General features: G+C 42.1%; 3 protein-coding genes across 7 annotated transcripts; 1 reads left to right on the top strand and 2 right to left on the bottom strand.

Moving 5' to 3' along the window:
- Positions 1-364: 364 nt before the first annotated feature.
- CEP70 (centrosomal protein 70) lies at positions 365-10787 on the bottom strand. Of its 4 annotated transcripts, none has more exons than XM_026034750.1 (16): positions 10669-10787; positions 10038-10137; positions 9754-9877; positions 9270-9450; positions 8774-8943; positions 8214-8273; positions 7373-7469; positions 6894-6982; positions 6250-6324; positions 5362-5443; positions 4555-4725; positions 3760-3906; positions 3061-3229; positions 1963-2077; positions 928-1007; positions 365-531 (listed from the first exon to the last, which is right to left on the bottom strand). In XM_026034750.1, the coding sequence occupies exons 1-16, from the start codon at positions 10675-10677 to the stop codon at positions 470-472; spliced, it is 1731 nt and encodes a 576-aa protein (XP_025890535.1). In that variant the 5' UTR covers positions 10678-10787; the 3' UTR covers positions 365-469. The 4 variants fall into 4 exon arrangements, with proteins under 4 accessions (XP_025890535.1, XP_025890518.1, XP_025890509.1 ...); XM_026034733.1 differs by lacking the exon at positions 365-531 and adding an exon at positions 558-761; XM_026034724.1 differs by lacking the exon at positions 365-531 and having other exon boundaries at positions 848-1007.
- Positions 10788-10984: 197 nt separating this feature from the next.
- On the top strand, positions 10985-14748 carry FAIM (Fas apoptotic inhibitory molecule). Of its 2 annotated transcripts, none has more exons than XM_026054550.1 (5): positions 10985-11040; positions 12535-12670; positions 13020-13248; positions 13959-14008; positions 14300-14748. In XM_026054550.1, exons 2-5 carry the CDS (start codon positions 12560-12562, stop codon positions 14447-14449), a joined length of 540 nt encoding a protein of 179 aa, XP_025910335.1. In that variant the 5' UTR covers positions 10985-11040; positions 12535-12559; the 3' UTR covers positions 14450-14748. The 2 variants fall into 2 exon arrangements, with proteins under 2 accessions (XP_025910335.1, XP_025910326.1); XM_026054541.1 differs by lacking the exon at positions 10985-11040 and adding an exon at positions 11367-11387.
- A 1176-nt stretch (positions 14749-15924) lies between these two features.
- PARP9 (poly(ADP-ribose) polymerase family member 9) lies at positions 15925-23857 on the bottom strand. The gene is made up of 8 exons (XM_026054561.1): positions 23002-23857; positions 21781-22005; positions 21469-21687; positions 20620-20695; positions 18723-19091; positions 17652-17797; positions 16771-16945; positions 15925-16345 (listed from the first exon to the last, which is right to left on the bottom strand). Exons 1-8 carry the CDS (start codon positions 23851-23853, stop codon positions 16005-16007), a joined length of 2403 nt encoding a protein of 800 aa, XP_025910346.1. The 5' UTR covers positions 23854-23857; the 3' UTR covers positions 15925-16004.
- Positions 23858-24773: the final 916 nt, after the last annotated feature.

The following is a 24773-nucleotide window of genomic DNA, read 5'->3' as shown; positions in this document are numbered from 1 at the left end:
GAGAATGTCACCACCTCCAATGTCAAAGTTACAGGAAGATGGAATGTGCCAATTTGAAACAGACTCTCCAGGACCCAAGACTTTATCAAAGGTGACAGTGCCAGGGCTGCGGCAGTTAGAGCACCTTAGCCTCGTTGCTTATCCTGTGCCCCYCACTATACATGGAGGTTGCACCTATTTTCTGAGGTGGCAGGGGGTTGTTTTCCTAGCCTGAGAGCAGGGTGCAGGAGTTTCCTAGCTCTGGAACTTAATAGACCACAAAGCCATGGCTATAAGTTGTCTTTGCTGTACTTTCACTGACCATGAAACAAGTATAGAAATAAAAGGATTCAGGGGTAAAGTTAAGCTTTTATTTATGTCAAAATATTCCGAAACTGCCAGGCAGGGTCACAAAGGCTAGAGGTAGCTGGGTGTCATTTAGGTGATACGTTCACAAGAAAGATACCTTGTGGTGGGGCAGACAAGCCCCTTAACTCGCTGCCAACTTCAAGTTTTTCACGGTAGGTAAAATATCATCCAGGTTACTGATTTCTGAAACAAAAGGAAAAGCAAAGTAGTAAAGCAGGGAGATGTAGAAGGTCCACCAACATTCCAGCTTCAGTGTTGAGAAATAAAACTGGTGAGCAAGTACCACTGAGAATAATCTCCTCCAACCTTTCTGTACTTTCAGTGCAGATTTTTCTCTCTCATCTAATGGATAACAGCACTGAACACATGCAGTCCCATTTTCAAAAAGAATTTACTTGTATTTTCCTCACTTGCTGTGAAAAGATAGAAATGTGAGAGTAAATGTTGTAGCATGTTTTCCTCACATCTTCCTAGATTTGCACAGCAGAAGCAGACAAAACATTTATTAACTATTTAAAATTTGAGGAGCAGGGGGACATGGTGGTATGAAGGTACTGGGTTTTTGCAAATATGACTTACCTAGAAGGCAGAGCAAATCCTGAATGAGAGCTTGAAAGGGGGGAAAGAAGCATTCGTGTTCTTCCAGCTTATTGATTATACTGAAACGTGGAAGCGAGACCATCAGATCAGAGCTGCAAGGACAGGTCCTCTCCTTGGCTGCCATGCCATACTCTGCCCTAAGTTTCTGAAAACAATGCTACAAAACAAGGTGCAAGTCCAGCTACACCAAACAAACATTCTTGGCCTGTGAAACCTGCAGCTAACAGCTGTTAATTGATGAGCTGCTGATGAAGCTCCACTTGGAAACGTCCCTGTTTCTGCTCTGGGTTCGTCCTCCCTCGCTGCCTCGCCTCATCTCACGGCCCTTTGGGCTAGACCGAGGGTCTGAGTGGGCTAAACCCAGCCCAGGATGGTGTGGGGGTGGCCGAGGCTGCTGCTTCAAAGGCAAAGGGCAGGAATCTTTTACAGGCACCTTTCTCTAGTTCCAACTGCCAAGGAGCGAAGAGCGACTGAGGGAAATAGTCCCATTAGCTCAGGCTGTGTCGAGCTTATTGCCYACGACCCCTTGTTTGTACTCCTGCAGAGCAAACTGAACCTAACCTCTTAGACCCTATATCCTTTCATCTGTTGAAGAAGAAAAGGGGATTTGTCCAGTTCACAAAATAGCTGTAGGAAGTCACAACAACTGATACTCTTTTAGCATTACAGTTGAACTCCCGCAACGCTTTCTCCTTTCCATGCCCACACAGCATTTGTTAGGTCTCCTTATGAAAAACATCTTTAAAAGATTTATTTTATCTCGCTATCCAGGAAAGCTAAAAAAAAAAAGTGCTTTGGAGCCTTCTGGCCTTAAGTTTTCTCCTTAGCAGCTTTATCCAATTGAAAGTATTCAAGGATTTGTTTCCTCTAGGATAACAGCAGACCCTTTCCTGTCTTAGCTTTCTAACTTTTTAATCACCTGCTCCAGCCCCCCTCAGTATTTGCCTCAGCCAGTTCTCTCACTTGCTAAACCTGAGGTTTAAAGAGATGTCACCCGTGGAGAAGTCCAAATACCTGTGGATGTCTTGTGTCCCCAGAAGCTGCTGCACCCGCTCAGTCACATTTTCATTGATTATGTCACACAGTTTCCCAACAGTATCCACTACCACCGTGGGTGGAGCAGAGGTGTCTGCGAAAAGAAACAAACACTTCATGACTAATAACAGGAAAGTACTCGAGATCTAACTCACTTCTTGCTGCTTCCTTGGTTTCGTTTGGCCTTCCCATCTCGGGGCATGCAAGTTCCTTCCTTCACAGAAAACAAAGCCCTTGTGCTCAGAAATAACCCCACGGTAGCAGAGGTGGGGGATTGCTCACACATCCTTCAGCAACCAGAACCCTTGGCAGAGGGGCCTGTTTCACATGAGCGATGGTTCTGGAGCACGTGCTCTCCTGGCAGCAGGAAGAGCGCCAACTAAAACTGTCTCAGGTTCCTGTAATGCAGCATTAAGGAGGCATGTGGTGCAGGCCAGCACGGAACCTGCTCCGTAGGTATGTGCCTGTTAGCCAGAACTCTGTTGCAACACTGGGTTTTACCTGCCCTGGCTGCTCTAATCAAAGCACCAGGCCCCTCGTCCTCCCCTCCCTGCGTCAGCTGCAGAGGGCCCAGTGTGAAGCCACGAGGAYGCGGAGCTCCCCGGCAGCAAGGCTGCCTCCTGCTTTGAGCCAGGCTCCAAAGGAGACCTTGACTTGCAGGAACCCTGGGCTACCAAACCCTATGGAGCTGCCAAGGCTTTAAAACCAGGAGTCCAGGGAAGACTGACAGCGACCGCTCTGGAGCGGTACAGAACTGGAAGAGAATGGGTTCCTCCACACAGCTACCTAGGTCTCTGAGTACGTAGCGTTTGACTGTAGCGTCTTTTTTCAGAGTTTGGCAGAATAAGAAGTTTGAGAACTGCGCATGCAACTGCTAAACACAACAGCTTACAGATAAAAAGGTTTTCCTATTTAAACTCCCAACAAGATACTTCTACCTTTTAGCACGAACAGTCAAGAACATACCCACTCGATTCATTTCTAAGCAGCTCAGTGTATTTTCTATAAAGATCAGCCTGTCACTCAGCTTCTCACCTGCAGAAAGGGTCTGCACACCCACGAAGGGCAAATCCCTACCTAGCTGCAGGAGCTCATGGAGATTCCTCATAGCGTTGGTCATTTCCCCCAGTTTCGTGTAGACCTCGTTCATCCGCGGGTAAACGCCGTGCAGGGAGGTCACATCAAACAGCTTCTGGAAGTGGGAGACCATTGCAAGCAGCGTCTGCAAGGACGGGCTCTGGCTGCTCTGTAGCAAGCAGGAATTACCGGTCAAAGTTACTGCTTTAACAAAGCAAAATTTCCCTTAAACCGTGAGACGTTCTTGAAACTACTTTGTGAAGAAAAGGAGGTGTAACCTCCCTTATGAGTTAAAATCATTTCAAATATTGCTATATCCAAGGACACATTTGAAAGAGGGTTTGCAGATGCAGATTCCCAGCAAACCAAAAAATTGTCTTTTGAAAGCTTTCATTTCTGTAGCTCGGCGAGTACGTTCACGCATTGTCAGTGCTCACTGAGAAACAGACGGAACAGGACGGTGCCTGGGAGACCGCAGGGCAGTGCAGATTCATTGCTCATCAAATGACTGATGAAAGCAGAATCTTCACCACGATGAATTTATGCTTCGTATTAAAACAGTCTGACTACTGAATATGTTCAAGCAGCTATTTCTGCAACCCTACAGGGCGTTCAAATGCACTTATCTAACCAGCATGTGATGAAGCCATTTAAGAATTCCAGAGTAACTTCCAATTACAGACCCCTGGCAGGAATTACCTTCTCCTTATTTTCCAGTTCTTCTAACATTGCATCTACCAAGAACTGCAGGTCTTCAACTCGGACGGCCTCCCTGCTATCCTGGGTGTTTGTCAGGTGCCAGGGCACCACTTCCAGGGACAGTTTTCTCAAGGATCTATGCAAATCCTTTCAAAGGGAGGGGAAATGACTGTTACCAAAGAAACTGCTTAAAGTTCTTTTCTTTTTTTATAGAATCAAGCAGATCTTCTGCTTCTTACATGCAAAACCAATACAGACAGTATTGCAGACAGTAAATGAATTTAAACAGAAAACCTCGCTTACATCCTTTGATTTTCTGAAAAGAGCACCGATGTTCTGAAAACAAAAGTACTTTGTATTTTATTGCTTCTGTAAATACTAGACCGGTTGGTCACAGAGACTTGTATTTAAGTCAAAAAGTTAATGTTCTGGCAAGACAAAAGGAAGACAGAGGGAACATCATCATTAATGTGTAAAGTAACAGGCTCCAAGCTTGCCCGTGTTCTTAGGGAACAAAATTTTGTTCCGTAGGATTTTGTTAAATTTTGTTCAGGGAACAGAAACAGACACTAAACACGGAGGAAATAATGTATTGGGCCTGTACAAACTGCACGGTTTTCACTTACTTTGTTTTGAAGGGGTGTACAAACGGAGAGCAGAATTCTCTTTAAGATTTACCACCACCAAGTCAGAAAACAGGAGGTACAAACACACATGCACAAGCAAACTACAGGTAGGGAGGGGAGAGGGCCATTCAGCAGATTGCAAACACATAAAAGTACAACCAGGTGTTACCTTTACAGCCATCAGCTGGTYTGCCCACATTTCTATGGTGGGAAGAAGGTGCTCAAATCCACATTCCTGTCCATTCTCTTTAACACAATTTTGGGCTGGCCCTTTACTGTGCCTGTATATTAGCGGAGGAGCTCTTTGACTTCTAACAACAGCATCAATACTGGACAAAACCTTCAATATCAAAAAATGAGATCATTGCTCCAAAATCTATAGCATCTTTTAACAGAATCATGTACCCCCACAGTCAKAATTTAGTCTGAACATCATAAATAGCTTCAGTATGTTGTTATAGTTGGATTTTAAAAATGCAGTCAACGTATAATAGATKCAAAGCTTTAAAAATATACTAGCTAGAAGAAATATAAAAATAATGCAAATACACTTTCCCTTTAGGGACATTTAACATTCACCCCCTCATGTCATTGTTACTTACACAGCTTGCATATTGCTCATCTTCACTGCATTTGCTTTTTTTATTAACAGAAAAATAAACCCCACTATCTCCTCAGGCATTTTTTAAATCATAACAAGAAATAAGTTTTGCACAGAACCCTGAGCAGACCCCACGTCCTGGGCTTTCAGCTAAACCTCCGATCTGCTGCTTGCCGTGCAGTATTTTGAGGCAGTTTACACCAAATTAAGGACAAGGCTGTGCTCAGTGCCAAATGCAGAGCGTTACATGTTTTGTGTGGAGGTCTGTATGAACCCCTGCGCTCGGAACAACGTGTTTCAGCTCAGCCCAGGGGCTCCGCAAGGCTCCGCTCCGCGCTCAACGTGATGCCAGCAGCGCGGCCGCAACCTGCCCACCTGTAGGTGCTGCTGCTCCCCGGGGACCCGCTCGGCTTCTTCAGGCCCTTTTACTCTGTCTCCGGGGCTGCTCCCTGAGGACCTGCGTGCAGAACACCCACAGTTAGCTCCGAGGCACCCTCAGCAGGACACACTGCTTTACACTTTCTTTGACAAGTATGGATTTGAGAAACATTCTTGTCACATTTGAGACAACTGTTGGTCTAAAAACTACCACCTGAGTCACATTTACTGCATGAGACAGGAGACCATTCAAATGCACTCAGTCTAAAATGAAAAAGGCAAGCACTTTTAAAGTTCAAGTAATGTCTTTTTCAGAATATAGTGTGTATATACTGAATATATATCAGAATATGTAGTACTGTACTACAAAATATTTAGTATTCAATCATGCACACATGATTAAAGTCAAATTACAGATAAAGACGCCTTCTAACAATACTGGAGCTCTACTACCCTTAATGCACTCAGCAGTGTTCCAGGAAAAGAAAAACCTCACCAAGTAAAACTTTAAACAGCAGCAGTAGCTGAAACATTTKGGCAACTTTAATGGTGAAGAATAAACAACTAAAATAACTGTCCTTCACAATACAACCAATAACTTCTTTTTAGCTTGTGAAGTTGCAAATATTGTATTTTGGTCCCATCCCTATTGCCCATGACAGCATTCGAATCCCAAAAGACAAAATCAAACAGAAAAGACAAGCTGCTGGGCACTCCTCTCCTATCTGGGCACTCCATTCTTTGGAGTGACAGTAGAATTGGCTGTCCACAAACCTGCTCTAAAGTAAATACTTTATAGGCCACTATCCACATTGCAGGTTGCAGAGTGTCTTTGCTTTTAAAAGTACAGAGGACTCATAAAAGTTACTGCAGAAATATAGTTACTGGATAGTTTTCTTTAAAGTTTTTTCCAGTTTCTTCACTTGGTGCTTGTAAAGTTTGAGTTCCTGTGCAGTTGGCCTGTTGGAAAGAGAAAGCACCACATCACACTGCTGGCATTTGCAGTCATCAATAAATCTCATTGAAGAAGAGCAGTAGAGAGCTGTGCCAGTGCTGCAGCCTCATTCTGGAGAGAAAGTTCTGCAACATTTCTGCATGACACCTTCATAACACCATGCCCCAAAAATGCTGGATCAGATTGTTTTCTTACTAAAAAGGTCTGCAGCTTTACCCAGGCCAGCAGTTTTAAGTGGAAATCACGCTTAGCAGTAATGCCACTACTGTAACGGGTGAGTTTTTATAAGCACACTGGGACAAACAGCTCATTAAGGACTCAGGCTCAACCCACATGCACCTGTATTGCTTTTGCTAAGTGCAAATAACACAATTGCCAGAGCCAATTCACAGCAAAAGAACCACTTTACAGTCCTCATTAACAGTGCAGGGAGTGAAAGTGTTCTTGCTGTATCCTATTAATTAAAGGCAGGTTATGTACTGCACTTTTATAACTACTGGTGCTTTAGGTTGTTTTCAAAGAAAGCAACATCTGCGTAGTGCCTTTACAAAGGATGACACTCATCCTGTCTCACCTGATTTCCAAATCTTTCTTGAGATTTATATTTTCAAGCAAAAGTTGCTCATTCCTGGCTCTTGTTTCAACAAGTTGATTCTGGAAAGACTGCAACACAGATGGTATTATTTCTTTTAGTTCATTCATTCCATAATCAACAAACCTGGAGCACTATGAAGTATGTGTGTCTTGAGAGAGATTCCCATTTGCCTTTGAGACCACGTTAGCAAAGATGAGCAACTATCAAGAACACCCTGCACTAGATCACAGACATGTTCACACACCTGTGATGAGAGAGGCCTGTTCCGTCCTCAGCAAAGGAATTTCTCAACATAGTACTTACGATTTCTCTTTTTTTTTGGTCAGAAAAGCTTACAAACTAAGACGATGACATGAGAACAAAGAGATTAAAAGCAAAACAAAACATGTATTTCTGTGTGGCCTTTCAAGGGTTACCATTTAGAGCTCTGCAGTGATTTATTCTCAACATTACCATACCGTGAGTAGTGCTCTGTAATTAGGAGAAGCATCTAGATTTAAGAATTCTTCCCTTTTTACTTCTCTCTGTGCATGATCTTCATCTTTTTTGTACAACCTATTGGGAAAAACAAATTGTTGCTCCTTACTGAAATTCAAGTACCGCAAAAAACTAAGTTGTTCTGGTTAGCAGTTTCTATCATAACAACATAAATTGCAAAATACACAGAATAATAGTTCTAATTGCTACTGCTCTTCTCAGTTATCTGGGATACTGCTTCACATACTAATTGAGTATACTTATTCCCCAAAGAAACTCCAGTACAAGCAAGTTCCAGTTCAATTATCTCAAATTATGGGAATGACTCTCAGGTATCTACTGAGGTGCTTTGTGCCATGCAGGCACCATGACAAAGCTCAAGTCCAGCATTTCCTTTGTCTAGGGAGATCATCAGCTGAGCATGACCAACATAACAAGTGCCTGTGAAGCACTGAAAAAGGGGAGGGGAAAATACACAGATAATATAGCTCAGGTATCTAAATACCCACAGCCTCCTAGCACTGCCCCCTCACCGAGCAGCTGCTGAGGCTGCCTGACAACTATTCCCAGGGTGAATCCAAACATCCAAGACCAATACAGTTTCTCTGCTGTTTCTAACATGTCTTCAGACATGTTAGGAATGTCTGGAACACAAAATACACCATGTTTATGATTACATGTTTTATACAGGAATAATCACAACTCCCATAATCACTACTCCCATTTTTCCATGGCAGTGTTCCTGCTTATTTGAATGGGAGAACATTACAGAACTCTGAACATGAGGCACTACTAGAGATTTGCATTAAAGATTTCACCTACCTTAATTCCTTCTTCATTTGATTAATTTGAGATTCATAATAATCAATTAAACAAAGAAACCTGGAAAAAAATGCTATACTGAGTTTCTAATATTATCAAAAAATCATGCCTTAAAGATGTTGTAGTCAACTCATATATATAGGACAATTTGACACAACTGCAAGGTTGTTACTGCAAGGCTTTACAGTGAGCTAGCAGTTAGCTACTTACCAAAATCAAGTGATTTTTGTTAGTTTGAAGATTTACATTTTAAAACATTAAAATCCAGAATGCAATCACCCTACCAGGGGCTAAACATTCTCTTTTCTTTGCTGCCACCTAGTGTACAGTAGCCGTATTTTTTTTCCTTTTTTTATGAGGACTTGAGCAGCTCACTTTCAGCACACAAGAAAAGTTTCCTCAACTAATGTAGCCTATAAGGATTCACATTTCAGCTGACACTCCTAAGGTACTCATTTTTTTTTTAAATTCAAAATATCAAAAGCAGTTATTCCAAAATGTGTTTCTCCTTAAATGTCACATGCCATTTATCAGTGTAACAGTAGAAGACAATTACTTACTGCTGATCCAGGAGAGTCTTGGGTGCCCTTTTGCAGAACTGGCAGAACATTTTGCTTTGAGTGGCGACACGCTGCTGCTCCTCCACCCCAACCTTGCACAGCTCCCTCTGCAGACGGGCAATAGTCTCCTCCTGTTCTTGCAGCTTTTCCTGTTGCTGTTGGTACTTGGCCTGTGAACAGGGAACGGGAGCATCCTGAAATTAGACTGACAAACGCACTGGAGACAACACGGTACATGCCCTAGTAGGCACCTGCTCACAAGGAAGCTCTTCTCTAGCCCTACTGAAGAGACAGTAGAAGCAGGATACATATATTTTTTTCTAATTTATTGTTACAAAATTCCATCTGATTGAAAAATCTTACATATGAACAATATAACTCTAGGGGAAAACAAACAAATGAACAAACTTGCATTTATTTCGACCAGTATCCCTATTTTAGAGCCTTTAAYTAAAAATGAAAAGTTTGAGTCCTCAAATGGGGTTACCAGAATTACCTGTGAAACTTCTTGATCTTTTCGAAGCTCTTTGACTTGATTCTGCTGCTGACAAACTTTAGCTATCGTCTCATCTTCCAGCTGACAAATCTTGGCCTTAATGTTCTTCACCACGTTTTCCAAATCGTTAGCCCGCTGTTCTTGCCGAGATGCCCGACCTCGCTCCTGGCGTACCTCGTCTCTGACCAAAACAAAATTCAAACCTTGGCTTAGAACAAATTAATTCCACAAATACATGAAGGAGGCACAGGCCTGACAGACCATCTTGGTCAACACTCAGTAACAGCCTACAGGGGCAGGTATGGGAGATGTTTTGCCATGCGAAGAAGCAACACATGAAATGACAGAACTGCCTGAGAGGCACCAGGCCAATATTGCCACATTTCACAACAATCCCGCCAAAGGGCTCACATGACAGGAGCTCTACTGGGAGGAAAGAGTGGGCACAAACCACACTTTGGTTTGCATTAGCACCGAGTCTCACCTAAGCTTGCGATTCACCTCCATAAGCCCACACATCATTTTCTGTTGTCGGTCCGTGTCTTCCACCAGCGTTTTTAAGGCCAGTCTTATCCCCTGAGAAGCCTGATTGTCTAGGACAACTGTGCCTGGAGATATTTAAAATAAACAGAATCATAACGAGCGGCTTTTGATAACTGGAGAAGACGCGTCTCTGTTTGCATTTGGAAATTACAGCTTTAGGGAAGGTTTATGAACTTGGGCTCATGTTTTCAAACAGAGAAGCTTGTGAAGCCCCCATGTCCTTACCTGATGTGTTTGTGTTGCTTCCCAGCGCAGCGAAGCTCACGGGTTTCAATCCATGATGCACTAACAGCTTGTTCAAGTTCTCCCATTCCGCTCTCTCCTGCTGCGGGAACAGCAACAGATGGGAACCTCAGTGCGGCACACGAGCTCCTGTCCCAGCCACAGAGACAGCAAACACCCCCGGAACAGAAAACCCCCACAACAACCCGCACTCGCTACGGGTGCCTTTAGAGGCATCTCAGCACCATCTACAAGAAATATTAGGAAAAAAACACACTGAACCATATCGAGAACATCCCGTTTCCAAATACAGCTGCTGTATTTGCAGTTTTAGAGAGAAATGCATTTGCAAATGATTTTAAAAACACAGGAYGTAAATCCTCAAACAACCAGAGCTGTTTCCATGAAAGCAAGACCCGCAGGGCACCGACCCAAGGCCAGTGCGACACTGCGGAGAGCCGGCCCGGCGGCGGGGCAGGCTGCTGCCCCCCGGTCCCGCTGCCGGCACGGCCGGGGCCTCGCCACCGCRCTTGGATGATAACGCACACATGTACGTATATGTGAATACGTATAGGCGGTTTACATGTGTGTAAGCTGGAGGCAGCAGCCCTGGAAGCAGGGGTCCGTACTGTACCTCAGCCATGGCGAGGGAGCTCGGTTCCCTTCGGCCCGGCTCGGTTCCGTTCGGCCCGGCTCGGTTCGGTTCGGCGCGGCGCGGATCCCAGCAGGAGGCGGTTAGGAGGCGGTTGGGAGGCGGTTGGGAAGCGCCGCCCTGCGCGCGAGCAGCGGCGCCTCGGGCCCGCCGCCCGCCCACCCGGTGGCGGCCGCGCGCCGAGGCCGGCGCTAACGGCTCCCGGCCGCCGTTAACGGCTCCGGGCCGCGCTAACGGCGGCGCGAGCGGGCGGCGGCGCGGGGCGGGGCGGGGGCGCGCGCCGCCTCGCCGCCATTTTGAGGCGCGGGAGCGGTGGGAGGCGGCGGCTGCAGCGGCGCTTGGAGCCCCGCGCAGGTAGGAGCGGGATGGGGAGGGAGGTTCCCGCTTTCCCTGTCTCCATGGCGGCTCCCGGCGGGGCAGGGCGGGAGAGAGGGGGTGGAGGGAAAGCGCAGAAATAACGAGTTTTTGGTTGTTTTCAACTTTGCGGATGCTGCATCGGATTAGAGCRCTAGGGGGAATGCCCTGGGAGAAGAGCATAGTGTGGTGTTACATACTGCACAGGCCCGAATGGTTCCCCGAGAGCTGCGGGGCTGATTGTAGCTTGTGTGAGCAACAGGGCTTTATTTATTTATTTATTTTTATTTTTTTCTTATAGTTTCCAGACAAGCTATCATGTGTAATGCAGAGGATAAAGATGAAAAGTAGGTCAGCAGTGCTGTAGGAACACTCAAGCCATGCAGGCCCCCCCCCCCAAAAAAAAGAAGAATTTTGGCATAGGAAATAGTGGGGGTTATTGGGGGGGGGGGTGTTTTGGTTTGTTTTAGGGTTTTTGGTGGTGAGTAGAGGTCTCTGTAGCTGGAAACTGCCGCAGTGGTTTAGCAGAGCTGTTGGGTTGAAGCGTTTGAGCCTGGCTTTGGCGCTGATGTTTAGAGGCCCGAGCTGAGAACAAGGTTTTTTGCTGCTCTCGGTTTGATGTTAACTTTCTGGGTGGGTTATTTCCCCTTCCCTCTGCTGGCAGTGGGCTCTGGTGCCTTATGGTCCATGACTGAGCTGTGGAGCTCTGGATTCGGTTCCCGTTTCCATCAGGTCTGTTCCTAAGTATTTGCTCTCAAATCCAGGAAGGCATTTTTTATCATTAAATAAGTGATAAACAAAGAGTAAATCGCATGTACAAATTTTGTAAAGTAATACTTGTAGATAAACTTGGATTTGTTTTTTCATCTGAAAGGAAGAAACACATTTGTTGCATCGGTACATCTGATAATGCATGATAGTTCACCACCTTGCCTAAAAGATACTATTTTAAAGGAAGAAAACTAGGAAAATTCAGTTCTCAGTGCTTCTCTGTTGCTGTCCTGCTTCTCTCTTTTTATTTTTTTTTTCTTGCTGCTAATGGGATTAAACGCCAGTTTGGTTTCTATGGCGTCCCGTGAGGAGATTACTGTTGATGAAGAGGAACTAAGGTAAAAAAGCAGCAGCCGCGTGAACAGCTTGGAAAAGGAGTCCCCTTTTAGCAGTCACTTGTGTGCATCTGGAATTCAAGTGCAGTTTGTTAACTCTGTTGTCTTCTGCTGTGGCAGTTGTAGCAGTTAGATGGATAAATGTTCTCGTGCGGTGCTAGTCGGAGTCCACCTATTCACCTGTGCCTGTGTGCAGTTTCTGTGCTAGCATCATATTTGAATGTCTTTCCAAGAAAATAAAAAACCATCGGCTACACTTACTCTTGCAAGTCTCACTTTTCATTTGTAAAAGGTGGCTTGCTATGAAGTAGTGAAGCTTTGAACTAAATTCCGCAATGTTCTGACTCTCTCAGCAACSATTAATTTATTTTTGTTGCCGTTTCTGTAGGTCCCGCTACAGCCACGTAGAGAAGATGACAGATTTGGTGGCCGTTTGGGAAGTAGCTTTAAGTGATGGTGTTCATAAGATTGAATTTGAACACGGGACCACTTCTGGAAAGCGTGTTGTCTATGTTGATGGAAAGGTGAAGTTATTATACGCTTAAAATTCATTATGATACAAACTGTGTGATTCCAGACAATGCATCAGAACAAATAAAAGGCTAATAAGTGCAAGTGAGGTATATTCACTTGGCTAACTTCATATAATTTAATAAGCTATATCATCCTCTTAAAGTTAAGATCTGAGTAGGTATTTATGAAGTTCTTTGCAGTCCTTGGGCAGAAACACTCTGTACATGTACTAGTGCATACCAAAATAATAAAGTACTAGGTTGTTGCCCAAATTCTAGTTCAAAATTTCTCAATCCTGAGACACACTTCCAGGTTTATTAATTTATACCCATTGACTCTGTCTTTTTTTTTCCTCTACAGGAACAAATAAGAAAAGAATGGATGTTTAAGTTGGTGGGTAAAGAAACGTTCACTGTTGGGGCAGCTAAAACAAAAGCCGCTATTAACATTGATGCGGTCGGTGGCTTCGCGTATGAATATACTTTGGATATCGATGGGAAAAGCCTCAAGAAGTACCTGGAGAACAGGTCAAAAACAACCAATACGTGGATTCTGAGTTTGGATGGCACAGTGTGCAGAGTTGTCCTGGGTGAGTACCTGTTGAATGACTTTGTGTTGTTGTCTTTGAATGAACCTGAGTGCATTTAGTAACTGGCAGGGAGGAGAGGCATCCATCAGCAAGTAGGTTTCAGTTCGCTCCTCATTGCCAGTGGAGGGCAGTGTCAGTAAGGTGAAATCTACAGCTAATGAATTTAAGGTTGTGCTGGGAAGAATAATGTAATACTACTTAAAACAAAACAGTTGTAAAGTTCTTCATATTCTAGTATGGGCGGCATTTGAGTTTTCAGGGAGATTTTAAGATCTCAGAAACTCCAAGTTATAAAGTAAAGCTGCTCTTGAATTAAACATACCCAAAATGAGTTTACATCAGAATTCCACTGAATAATCTGTGCTAACATTTCAGGACTGTTTCATTCACTTTCCTGTACTCAGCTTTTCAGTTTGAGGATGTCAGAGTGCTCTGACCATATTCACAGCAATCCAATAGTAATACCCAGAGCTAGGGAGAGGTGTGTTTATAGCCAAGGTTTTTTGCCCATGGATGATGGGGCTTCCATTTCTGCCATTTAAAGAGGGGGTGCCAAGCCCTCGCATTACAGTTAAATAAAAACTTTGAGGAATTAAAGTAAAATAGATCAGGGCTTGGAGGTGGGGCTTGGTTTGGTCTTCCTAAATCTTCCTGTCTGGGGTAGGGTGGGGGATTTTTTTCTACCTTTTATTCTCCTTTTTCCTTCACAGAAAAGGACACTATGGATGTGTGGTGCAATGGTGAAAAGCTGGAAACAGTGGTATGTGATCATTTTTGCAAAGCCTTTCTATAGGTTGTGGCTAGATAAGTAAAGCTTACGGGTGGAGATAGGTATCACATACCCATCCTGTAGCTTATTTTACTAATTGACACGTTTTTGTTTTACTGACAGCAGTGACMATACATGAGGCTTTGCAGCCTTGTTCAGCACTCGAGCTGTGTGGCTGCTCTAGTCATGGAGCTGAAAACGATTAGGACCTCGGAAAGTTTGCACTGAGACTTTATTTTACTGAAACAGCATTTGTCTGTTACATTATCCCTTTTCTCCTAGGGTGAATTTGTAGAAGATGGGACTGAAACTCACTTCACTGTTGGTGATCACGACTGTTGCATTAAGGCTGTCAGTAGTGGGAAACGAAAGGAAGGAATTATTCATACCCTTATTGTGGATGGCAGAGAAATCCCAGAGGCTGTGGAGTAGCCTCCTCTTAACTGATTGTTGTAGGACTAAAATCAGGATTTTTTAATTACTGTGGTAATTATTTTAATATGTACTACTTAGTACATCTGCTTTGTGCTGGTTTTATTTTCTAACTTCTGTATCTGAAATTCATATTTTTAAGGACCAGATGAAAAGAGTTATACAAAACCACCTACATAACCCTTTTTATTGTTATATATATTACACTAAATGCAAGGAGGGCAGGTGGAGTAAAGTAGAAATTATATATTASAAAAAACTTTGCTATGATAAAAGGCGATATTCATATTCAGTACGACTATATTCTTTTAMATGGTGGGAGTGAGGAGAAAGTACATGCTGGGTACTGGAGTAAGCTGTTAATTTTCTTAATAAATTATTTATTTTTTTCTATTACACTAGCATTCGATGTTTCTTCAGGTGCAGTTAGGCATAGTCATAAGTCAATAAAGATTATTACAGAAATGCATTATGTTTCTAATATTTGTATAATAGTATTAATATTGATCATTGTATAGTATTAGTAGTATTAGTAGTAGTAGTAATAGTATTAATATTGATCATTGAAAACTGTTCTTTCATCATCCTCTTATTTAGAGGATTTAGAATAAATTGTACATTTGGCCAGAAACTGGACACCCTGCTAAAGTTTCTGTAAGTCACAAACTTTTGGAGTGGCTGGGAAACTSTGTTGTGAGTTTACATTCAGAGGGATAAACTTAGTGGTAGGCATTAGTTTGGGGCAATGGTGTTTGTCTTAAACTCTGCTAAAGCCAGAAGAAGGTGGTTTCAGGGTTTCTAATCTTGAAAGTACCCAAGAGCTGCATTGAATCCCTATTTAAATCAAAATCAGTGTAATAATTCTTACCATTTCTAGGGTGTCTCTCCAGGTTGCTGGAGAAGTAGCAGGAGGACATCTAGCTACAACGTTGTCCTTAGAATGTTTGACTTAGACTCTGCTTGCACCGCTAGAAGAGCAGTTTCAAGCCCTTTGAACTGCTTCCCTTATGTTTTTGTAGCCTTTCAAACARACTGAGCAAGTCACACTTTTAATACTGCAGGAAGAAATAAGTGGCCAATATTGTCATACTTTTTTATTTTGAATACATGTATCTACGGAATCACTTAAAAAGAAATTTTAACAGCAATTGCTAGGAATCAAAGTATTGCTTCCTCTATCTTGGCCATGGGACTGTGGGAGCACAGCCCTGGCTGGAAAACAGTATTCACAGGACCTGTTCACTTAAGTCAAACCAAAATTGAAGAATCAAAGGCACCATCAAGATTTCTTTTGTTCCATTAATGTATGTATTGTCTCAGATGACATAAACTCTATTATGCTTTCTTAGACAGTCGCATGCTAAGAAATTGAATGACTGTTTCTTTGCATAGATGATTTTTTGTCAAACTCCTCCAGGGATCAAGGTGTARTTTCATGGATGGTTCCAAGGCGTCATAAGGCACTTTGCTTAAAGAACATGCTTTAAGAGCATTCTCTTGGAGTCAAAGTGCTAGACTTTGTTTTGAGGGGGTCTCTGCAGGATTGGAGTTGTGATTAATTCACATACAGGGAACTGCTGGTCTTCTCAGAAGACCCAGACCCTCCACCCTGAATCRGGGTACAAGTCAACCAATACTGGGGAAGGGCCTGAATGCTGTTGAAAATGACAAAGGTGTCAGGGCTGTTTACATCATCTACCACGCTGTGATACTCTGCCCTGCCATCTCCCTCCACGAGTGGTGGTGTAATATAGGACTCTTTACCTCGAGTGTATAAGCCTGTTAATACCTCAGCCTCAAACACATGCATTATACAATCTGTTTTCCACTCCTTTTTAAACTGGATTAGGCTTCTGGGGTTCCTCTTGAAGTAGATGCCAGCTCCATAGTTCTGCTCTGGAAATAAAAAAATTTTTAAATGATCATCTTTAAGAATTACTTCTCTTTGAAGTGGGGCACTAACAGCTTGCTTCTTGATTCAGCCTGTTGCTGTTCAGCATGTTCCACCTTCTAAAGGCTAGGCTGCAAAATGTGCGTTTTCAACAAGTGAATAAGCACCTCTTGTTTAAAGAGTAATGCAACAAAATAAAGGCTCAGAGATGGCATTGCACGTTTGTTAGCAGTTCTGCCAATAACAGCAGGAACCAAATATTAAAATGTTAAAATCTTACTGCTATTTAGACTCACACAAACTTAATCTTTTAATCTGCAGTAAGAACCAGTCTGTGTGTAGGAATGTCATTTTTTTTCCTGACTTTAATCCAACTTCAGCAGTCGAGTCACTGTTCATTCTGGTGGAAGACACAAAAGCAAGTAATTACCTGCCGGTGGCGAGTATGTCCTGTGAAATCCAGTTTGGCAGACCAAGCCACAGAACTGAACAGGGACTCGCTGGTACAACGTGTGGCTTATTTTGGAGGTAGCTCGTTTTTCTTCCATTCTTGTTTTCATTTGTTTGAATGCAGCAAATAGAAGAGGATTCTGTATTTTTTCTATCTGCAACATAAATAGCAGTGTGAGAACAGGGAGAGACCACAGTGAGTAAAATCCATGGATGCCCCTGGCGGGACCACATCTTCAGCATGTCTAACTAACAGGAGGCCCAGYGGACACGGCAGGCCTATGGCAATAGTCTAGCAGGCCCTGCTGGCAAAGCCAGACTCTTTCTCACCACTCAGCTAAAAAACTCGAGCTCTTCCCAGACACTAGGCAGAGATTTCCAAAGAAGTGCTCACCATCAACTCGCTGCTCATCAAATTACAAACTCGGCTGCTAGTTTTCAGTGTCAAGCTCAGAAGAGATGCCACGTTAAAGTGCTTTAAAGACACTATTCATTTTAATATCCGAATTTCATATTTCTTTTAGAGTCCTTTAAAGGAATATTTGATGCACAAAATAGAAGACAAAATACATAGTACCTTTAAAAATATAAGAATTCAACTATACTTTTCCAGTAACTACTTACTACTTTTTTAAAATACTTTTAAAAATCAAAAATTAAAAAAAAAAACAGATGAAAAAGTACTTATTTTAAAATAAATCCTTTTATTGGAAGCCCAGGTCTATTTTAAGACTTAGAATAATTTGATCTTAATCTTTAAAAGCAATATACTGAAATAATTCAGCAGMATTTAAGCAAGTTAAATAATTCAAATGTATTTTATCAGTTGAGATTTAACTTTGCAATGAATAACCTCTTTACCTTGAGAATATGAAGCCCAGCTTTTTCAAACTCTTTTTGTCTGTTTGTAAACTCCTGCTGGTTTGATTCCAACACTGAAACCTGAAAGGGGGCAGGACTGTTCGCCACAGCAAGGTGTTCTGAAAGATGAGCTGCTTCCAGTTGGCCTGAATACAAACAAGGGAATAAACACTTTATACATAACAATACCCTGAGTAAAAGCAAGCAGAAGGGATCCAATACTTTATTTTGGCAGCTTAATTAAGAAGCAAGAATACTTTCCTGAAGCCAAGACAAAAAAATAAAAAGGCCACATTGTCACCTCACTCACCTGTCTTTCAGAGGGACTTTTTAAGAGCACAGTGATGCCAAGCACTAGGACTGAGGGGACTCAGTGTCTCGTTTTTTTGTTTATTTGTTCTAAGGGTTATATAGCTCCTCTAAGTCACTGATGTGCTTATGGCTAAAGTGTCGTGTGGGGTTTTGTTATTATTTTTTTCTATTTTGACAGAAATACAAGTATTAACATTTATCGATAATGTTTTGGGCCCTACTCTGAGGTTGCTAAAAGTTAGTGGAACACACAGTCCCTTAAAAAAGAAAAAAGAAAAAAGTCTGTCTAGATGTAGAAATATTTAAACCAAATCTGCTGGGAACTCTGCTCATATTGTTACTTCTGGACATCTAGTAAATGAAGCAGAGAAAAAGAGAATAGCTAACAAAAGAGTGCAGCAAAAGTTTGGGCTAATTTGGTGCAACTTTGCTAAGTGTCTGGTAGTCAAGACTTTAAAGTTACGCTGTCCTGGAGGCAGCCAGCCTCAGAGGTGGATGCACGATGAGAGGCAGGCCCAGCACAAAGTGTGACCCGCTGGGGATTCTGGCCAGTGACCAGCTCAAGTCAGCAAGATAACAAATCTTACTCACTGGTCCTTCACGGGCTCGCTCAATAAAACACAATAGCTCAGGAATTGCAGTAATGTACTATRCTTGTGAACTGTTGTACACATCTGTCCACTAATGGCAATACAGCAATCTGTGCTGCTTCATACTTGTTGTTTATGCCAACTTATATCTCTTATTTACTTAACATACCCCAGAAGTGCAGCAGTTCTTCCTGTCTGGCTGTAGTGTTCTGTTGCATACGAAGGAGTAATTTTTCAGCTGCAAGCACCGCATCAATGACAGCACCGGGGGGGCCATGAAATTTTAGTCTTGCTTTTCCTTCTTTCACTTCTTCTGATATCTGCACGCTGGAAGGCTGCTTTCGAGCTAGCTCTGCAAACTCTTTTTTACCAAGGCTAAAGATGTAGTTGTTTTCAATCGCAGCATGGTGATGTTCCTGAGTTTCTAGCAGGTTTTGGATCCACAGTTCTGCTGCCTCCAATGTTGCAAGGATGCACCCCTTAAGTTCAATAGCTGTTTCATTGTTTCTATTTTCTCTTTGCCTGCTTGACTCTGCACCTGGAATAAAGATTGCTTTAAATAAGGACAGGGGAGGAGTAAAATACTTTCAAGCGCTGTCACAAATTTCTGTTTCTAATCTAAGACCATGGAGTGTGTAAGGAATAGTCTATTCTTCTGGTATGCTCAAAGCAGACATTAAACACCAGGAGGTAACATTTCTAAGAAAAAAAATAATCCCAGACACGTGGAATTTATTTGCTGTCCATGAATCACTTCTGACAACAATTAGGCACTGACTGTTGTTTTTACTTTTGAAAGTCTTCTAACTGAGCACCCGATCCCATCCCTGTTAATGTCAGTGGCAAATCACATAAAACTGAGAAATAAAGACAAAATTAACAAAACCGGGATGCCTTTTTGCAGTTTTGCTGGGGAAARAAATAACTGATGCATTTTAGATTTGTGATCTTTCCCTAAGCATGAAACAGCTCATGCAAGTAAGTGTTTCATTCGTGCTCACCCTGCACTACTATCTTTCAAAGGACAACACATTTTCTGTGCTCAAACCTTTCCTGGGACAGGTGTCTTCATGATTCCCAAGCTCTTTGCAGAAACCTGACGCCTTGTTGACTTGTACCCAGGAACCTCTATGGACAACTCTCCCTCTGGTTTCTGTGAAAGGGCTCAGGACAATTTCTGCACTTCTCCAAACTGAAAACCCGCTTTAGTCATGTCTCCTCGTCTGCTCTAGTGCCCACTGGCAGTATCCTACCCCTAACCAGAGGGGACAGGGCAAAGGCCACTCTTCCCARAGATACCAGTTTATTGCACTTGTTCCATGTGACAAAGCTGTGCAGCACAGATGTGAATGTATCAGGAAGGACCTGCTGATGCTTCATGATATTTATAAGAATTAAGCCAGGAAAAACTAATATCTGAAAAATACACCTTGCGAAGGTGGAACAAGAAGAGAGGCTGACATAACCTTGCTTGGTATATGGGAGATGTAACTTGGGTTTTAAACAACTTTTGCTCCAATTTTATTGATAGGCACTGGTTCCTGACATGGTGGAAACTGGGTGAAGGAAGACTAACTAGAAACAAATTCATAAGTGACACTGCTAGATTCCTCAAACATGGATTCCTTTTTAGGAAAATACGATACTGAACTTACTCATTTCCCGTTTTTGATCTAACTTCTGAAGACAAAATATATCAGTTTCAGACATTAATTTAGCACTTTCAGCTCATTTCTATAGTAACTTATAATAGGAAGGAATATGTAAAAGGAAACTAAGCATTATTAGTTGTATCTTTTAAAATTACTTTTATAAAATATAATTAGAAAGGAAATGTAACACTTTTTCCCACCTGCAAAGGAACTTCTCTAGATCATTTCATCTGTTTAACAACTAGTCTGTCAACCACTAATACTATCAAAACGCAAAGCTCACTCATGTTTTTGCCTTCTCCTTTCCCCACAACATATATGCAGGCATTAGGTACTTTTTACAGAAATGTGATTTTAAATTCTCGAATCTGCAAAGCTGATATATTTATAAAGCCCCTTCTCTTCGTTACTTACTCAAACCATCAGTGCTCTTGTAATGTTGGTTTTTTTCCACTTTGTTTGCTGCAGAAAAAAGTTTGCTCTGGAAAATCTTAAGAGAGAAGAGTTGAGAAGGGTTTGTAACCTGTTATCAGACATGCAATTTATCTCATCAAAGTTCTATCAGTTGAGTATTTTACAGTTGCAGTTACATACAACAAATTCTGAAGGGACCATAGCAGCTCACACAGAGTCACGTTTTCCCAAAATGTTATTCCTGGCAAGATCAAATGCATATTGGTTCTTCCAATTCTGTGGCACCTGTTGAATGAATGTATGGCTGGCCTTAAATAGGAATGAAAGCAAATTGTGTATTTTGAAATAGATGGTGATCTAAGATAGCTGTGTATTAATGAACTATGCCCAATACTCCAAATGTGGAAATGGCAGCCTGCAGCTGAAATGAGCCACAGAAACTACTGCTTGTTTGCAGGTTGGGTCACATACTGTGTTGACAGTTTTTTTTTTTCCTGGTATATGAAGAAATTGGTTAAAAATAAATTTCCTAATGGGAAAAAAAAAAGTTAATTCCCTCTAATTCCCTAATAAACTAAGGACAGAGTCTTTGTTACAGTCCCTGCCAGTCCTGAGAATTTAAGAGCTTTCTCTAAGCAACAAATAGCCTTGCTATCAGACTTTGGAATTAGTGAAGAAACAACAGAGACTTTTAAAGGTGAGTGATATCCATGAGACACCTGCCACTCACAGATACGTTATAAATAGTGTAGAATTCAGAATATTTTAACTTGTTGCAATATATATATATATTTTTTTAAACGATTATTTTGAGTTTTCCCTATTGGTGGTTAACACCAAATACGTTACCTGATAGGCATTATAGTCATCTGGGTGGATCACGAACTGTACATCTATCTGCCTCTTGGGGTGTTCCCTAGCAAAATTAAGAACTGCTTCAGTCATGACCCCTGCAATTACATCCACAGGCAGATAATGCGACCAAATGCCCTCTGTGGGGAAGGAAATTGAAGGAGCCTCCCAATTTGAAATGTAATCCAAGCAGCTTTTCACTGCAGCTTTTAGTTCCTGCACGGAAAAAGGAGGGGAAAGAAAAGTTTTAGTTCTCCCATCACTCGACATGAGGATCACCAACTAMAATCCAATCTAACTGATCATCACCTTGCATAGTAACACCTTGTGTTGGTCTGGTGGCCATACAACATGCAGTACTAACTCGCAGGGCAGATTATGCCCACGTGTTTTTATGAGCTTCTTAAAATATGAAGAATTAAAATRAGACATAAGTTCACTTCGAAGAGCTGGACCTCCGAACTGCAGTATTCCCTTTGGAACACCACGGAAAACACTGCTATCCTTGAGCACCGAATTAACAATAGCTGTAGTCTGAAAGAAAAGAACACAAAGTTGTAGTATATTTTAGTATATTATATATTTAGTATATATTATTATATACTACCAAGTTTAACATTTGCAAGCCTTACTATTACACACAGTATTTCCTCTAAGAACAGTTTCTTGTGAAAAGTCCTGATGTCAGCAGATGAATTGTTTGAAAGGCTCCCTCACGACTGCTAGAGCAGTGCTGGAATRCAACGAACACCACGGAGCAGGAAATTTCTGTGCATTTTTCAGCAGCAAGTAACATGCATGAGGCCTGTTSAAGTCATCAGAGTTCATTCAACAGAATTATTATCTCAGGAAGAGATGTGACCCACCTCACCAAAAGCCATGAAGGCAGGCAGTATTTTTTAGTGCTGCTGAGTTTGAAATACTCTTATTTGCTATAAGCAAGTTTCATTCTTGTGATTCAGCTTCCAGTTTAACAATTCTCATGGATTCCTCGAGACCAAGTCCACATATTCCACATCAGAGTTTCTAGCTAAAAGAATCAAATAGTTCAATACAAATGACGCACTCTCTTTAAAAACAAAATGGGCATTTGTGTAAGATAATTTCAGTCGTTTCAGTGTTTGGCAAATAACTTGAGTARTGACACCTGAAGGAAAATTTATTATATTGTATGGAAAAAGCTTTGGCAAAAAATTAAATTAGATTTCAAAGGAATGCATGATAAATATGGACTTMTACAATGCTGATAACAAACACTGACATAGGAATGTTATATTTGATCATCCAACCTTTAAAAACTTCCCATTCTCCCACAGTAGTGTGCATACAAAAATGAAATAAAACTTTCTAACATTCAACCTTGCTAAAAACTAACCCACAAAAATACAATTTATTATTTGTTTTAATCTTCTCAAGATGAAAAGATAACTCTTCGGTGAATCCATACACTACATGTCCGTAGCCCCTGGGCTCCAATCTTTTAGAGAGCCAGGACATCTCTGTGTTCAACACACTACAGGACAGACTTACCTTCTGCCTTTCAATAAGTCCTCTTTTGACACGCAAACGAATGCGTCCATCTGTGATGAGAGCTGGAGGCTGGCTTTGCAGAGCTGACAGATTTTCCTGGCACAAACTGTCCTCACCTAGCAACATCTCACAAGCTYTTTTCATTTCTGCAACTGTGGGCTCACAAATGTTCACCAGACGGATCTCCTTGAGGCAACCTGGTTGACTTCTCTCAACAAACTCCCTTATAGCCATGACAATCACTTGTGCACACAAATCAACTGGGAAGCCAAAAATACCTGAGCTCACTGCTGGGATAGCCACAGATTTTATATTATTTTCTGGAGCATTAGCATACTTCAGGACATTCACAATGGCTTGCTCAAGTAGGCTGCAACATTTGTCTTTGTGGAAGGAGTGCCATATTGGACCAACTGCATGGATAATTTTCTTACAAGGAAGCTTTCCTCCACCTGTCACAGCTATTTGGCCAACTGAGACACTTCCATATTGCTGAACGAGAGAATTGCTTTGATTTTTTATTTCTGGCCCTCCAGCATTCAAGAGGGCAAGAGCAAGACCTCCTGTATGATGCAGATATTCATTGGCTGCATTCACCAAAGCATCAGCCTCATGCATCGTGAGATCATCTTTGCAAACAGAAACGTGGATCCCATCCTTTAGTATTTTCCTATATACTTCACTGGCGTGTTTTATACTTTTGAAGGCCAACGTACAAGCAAACTTCTTGTACAAGAGCTCATTTAGACTGGACTCTCTTCCCCGAAGCACTTCATAAGCATCTTTACTGATGGGAACCATCCAGCTTTCCTCATCCATTACCATGCTTGATCCTAGGATATAAAGTAACATAAAGTGAAAACCATGAAACCACAAAACCACTGTCAATAYGTTTTTCAATACAGCAGTGTTTCAGAGCTCTCTAATTCAGCTTAGTCTTCACTTTGTAGTATTTTTAGGCATAGTCTGATCTTCTGTCTTTTTTCAGAGGCTTAGAAAGCACAAATAGAGCAAAGAAATCAAGGTCTCAATAGTTAAAATAAACAGACCATGAGGACTTTGCTTTAGAGGAGGGACTGCACTATCTGTGCTTGTTCCCGCTGGCTGCCAACACCTTTTTTTCTTACAGGAAGTCTTGTTCCTTATTATATCCACACTGACTTCCCGGTCTAGTGGCCTCTGCTAACCCCCCTTCCTCAAGACCCCCTCCTTCACTGCAGCCCTCTGATGAGTCACTTCAATGGGAGCTTCAGGAACGGAGGAGCTTGGCTGAGCTCTAAGGGCCAATCTGCCTTCAGAGACACGGCCCCGGGATCACCGCCAGGTTTGAGCAGAACTATATGCAGAAATTTCCACACCGACTGGAGCAAAATCGATTTGAGTTCATCAAGCTTTTCATCTGATGTATGTCACCTGCTTAGGTAGCATACCCATGTATGTTACCTAAGGTGAATGGGTACTTCTATGATATATATATATATATACATATATATATATATATAAATATATATACACACTGTGATTCATCAAGGCACTTCTGAGCACTGCTTTTAGAAGCGAGCTGCAGGCCAGGCTTSTCAAAGCAGTGCATCCTAACGCTGACCCTCGGCCTTGCCCAGCTGCACCCAAAGCAACCCCSAACGCGTCCCACCTTGGCGCCGCGCAGCCAAAGGAAGGGGCTCACCTGAACTGCTCCTTCCCTCCAGGATCCCTGAAATCAAGCTCTGGYGGACGCGGGAAAGAAAACACAGGTTGTTATTGAACAACCGTTA

The sequence above is a fragment of the Nothoprocta perdicaria genome, unplaced genomic scaffold (genome assembly GCF_003342845.1).
Source record: "Nothoprocta perdicaria isolate Ctin4 unplaced genomic scaffold, notPer1 scaffold_0, whole genome shotgun sequence".
Classification (NCBI taxonomy): domain Eukaryota; kingdom Metazoa; phylum Chordata; class Aves; order Tinamiformes; family Tinamidae; genus Nothoprocta; species Nothoprocta perdicaria.
Note: the sequence above shows the minus strand (reverse complement) of the source record. Positions and strands in the feature narration are given on the sequence as shown.

Bases quoted from the DNA above. Each gene is read 5' to 3' on its own strand.
- FAIM (XM_026054550.1), top strand. From the start codon at position 12,560: ATGACAGATTTGGTGGCCGTTTGGGAAGTAGCTTTAAGTGATGGTGTT. The intron at 13,249-13,958 runs GTGAGTACCTGT...TTTCCTTCACAG, and splicing joins AGTGTGCAGAGTTGTCCTGG to AAAAGGACACTATGGATGTG. The intron at 14,009-14,299 runs GTATGTGATCAT...CTTTTCTCCTAG, and splicing joins GTGAAAAGCTGGAAACAGTG to GGTGAATTTGTAGAAGATGG.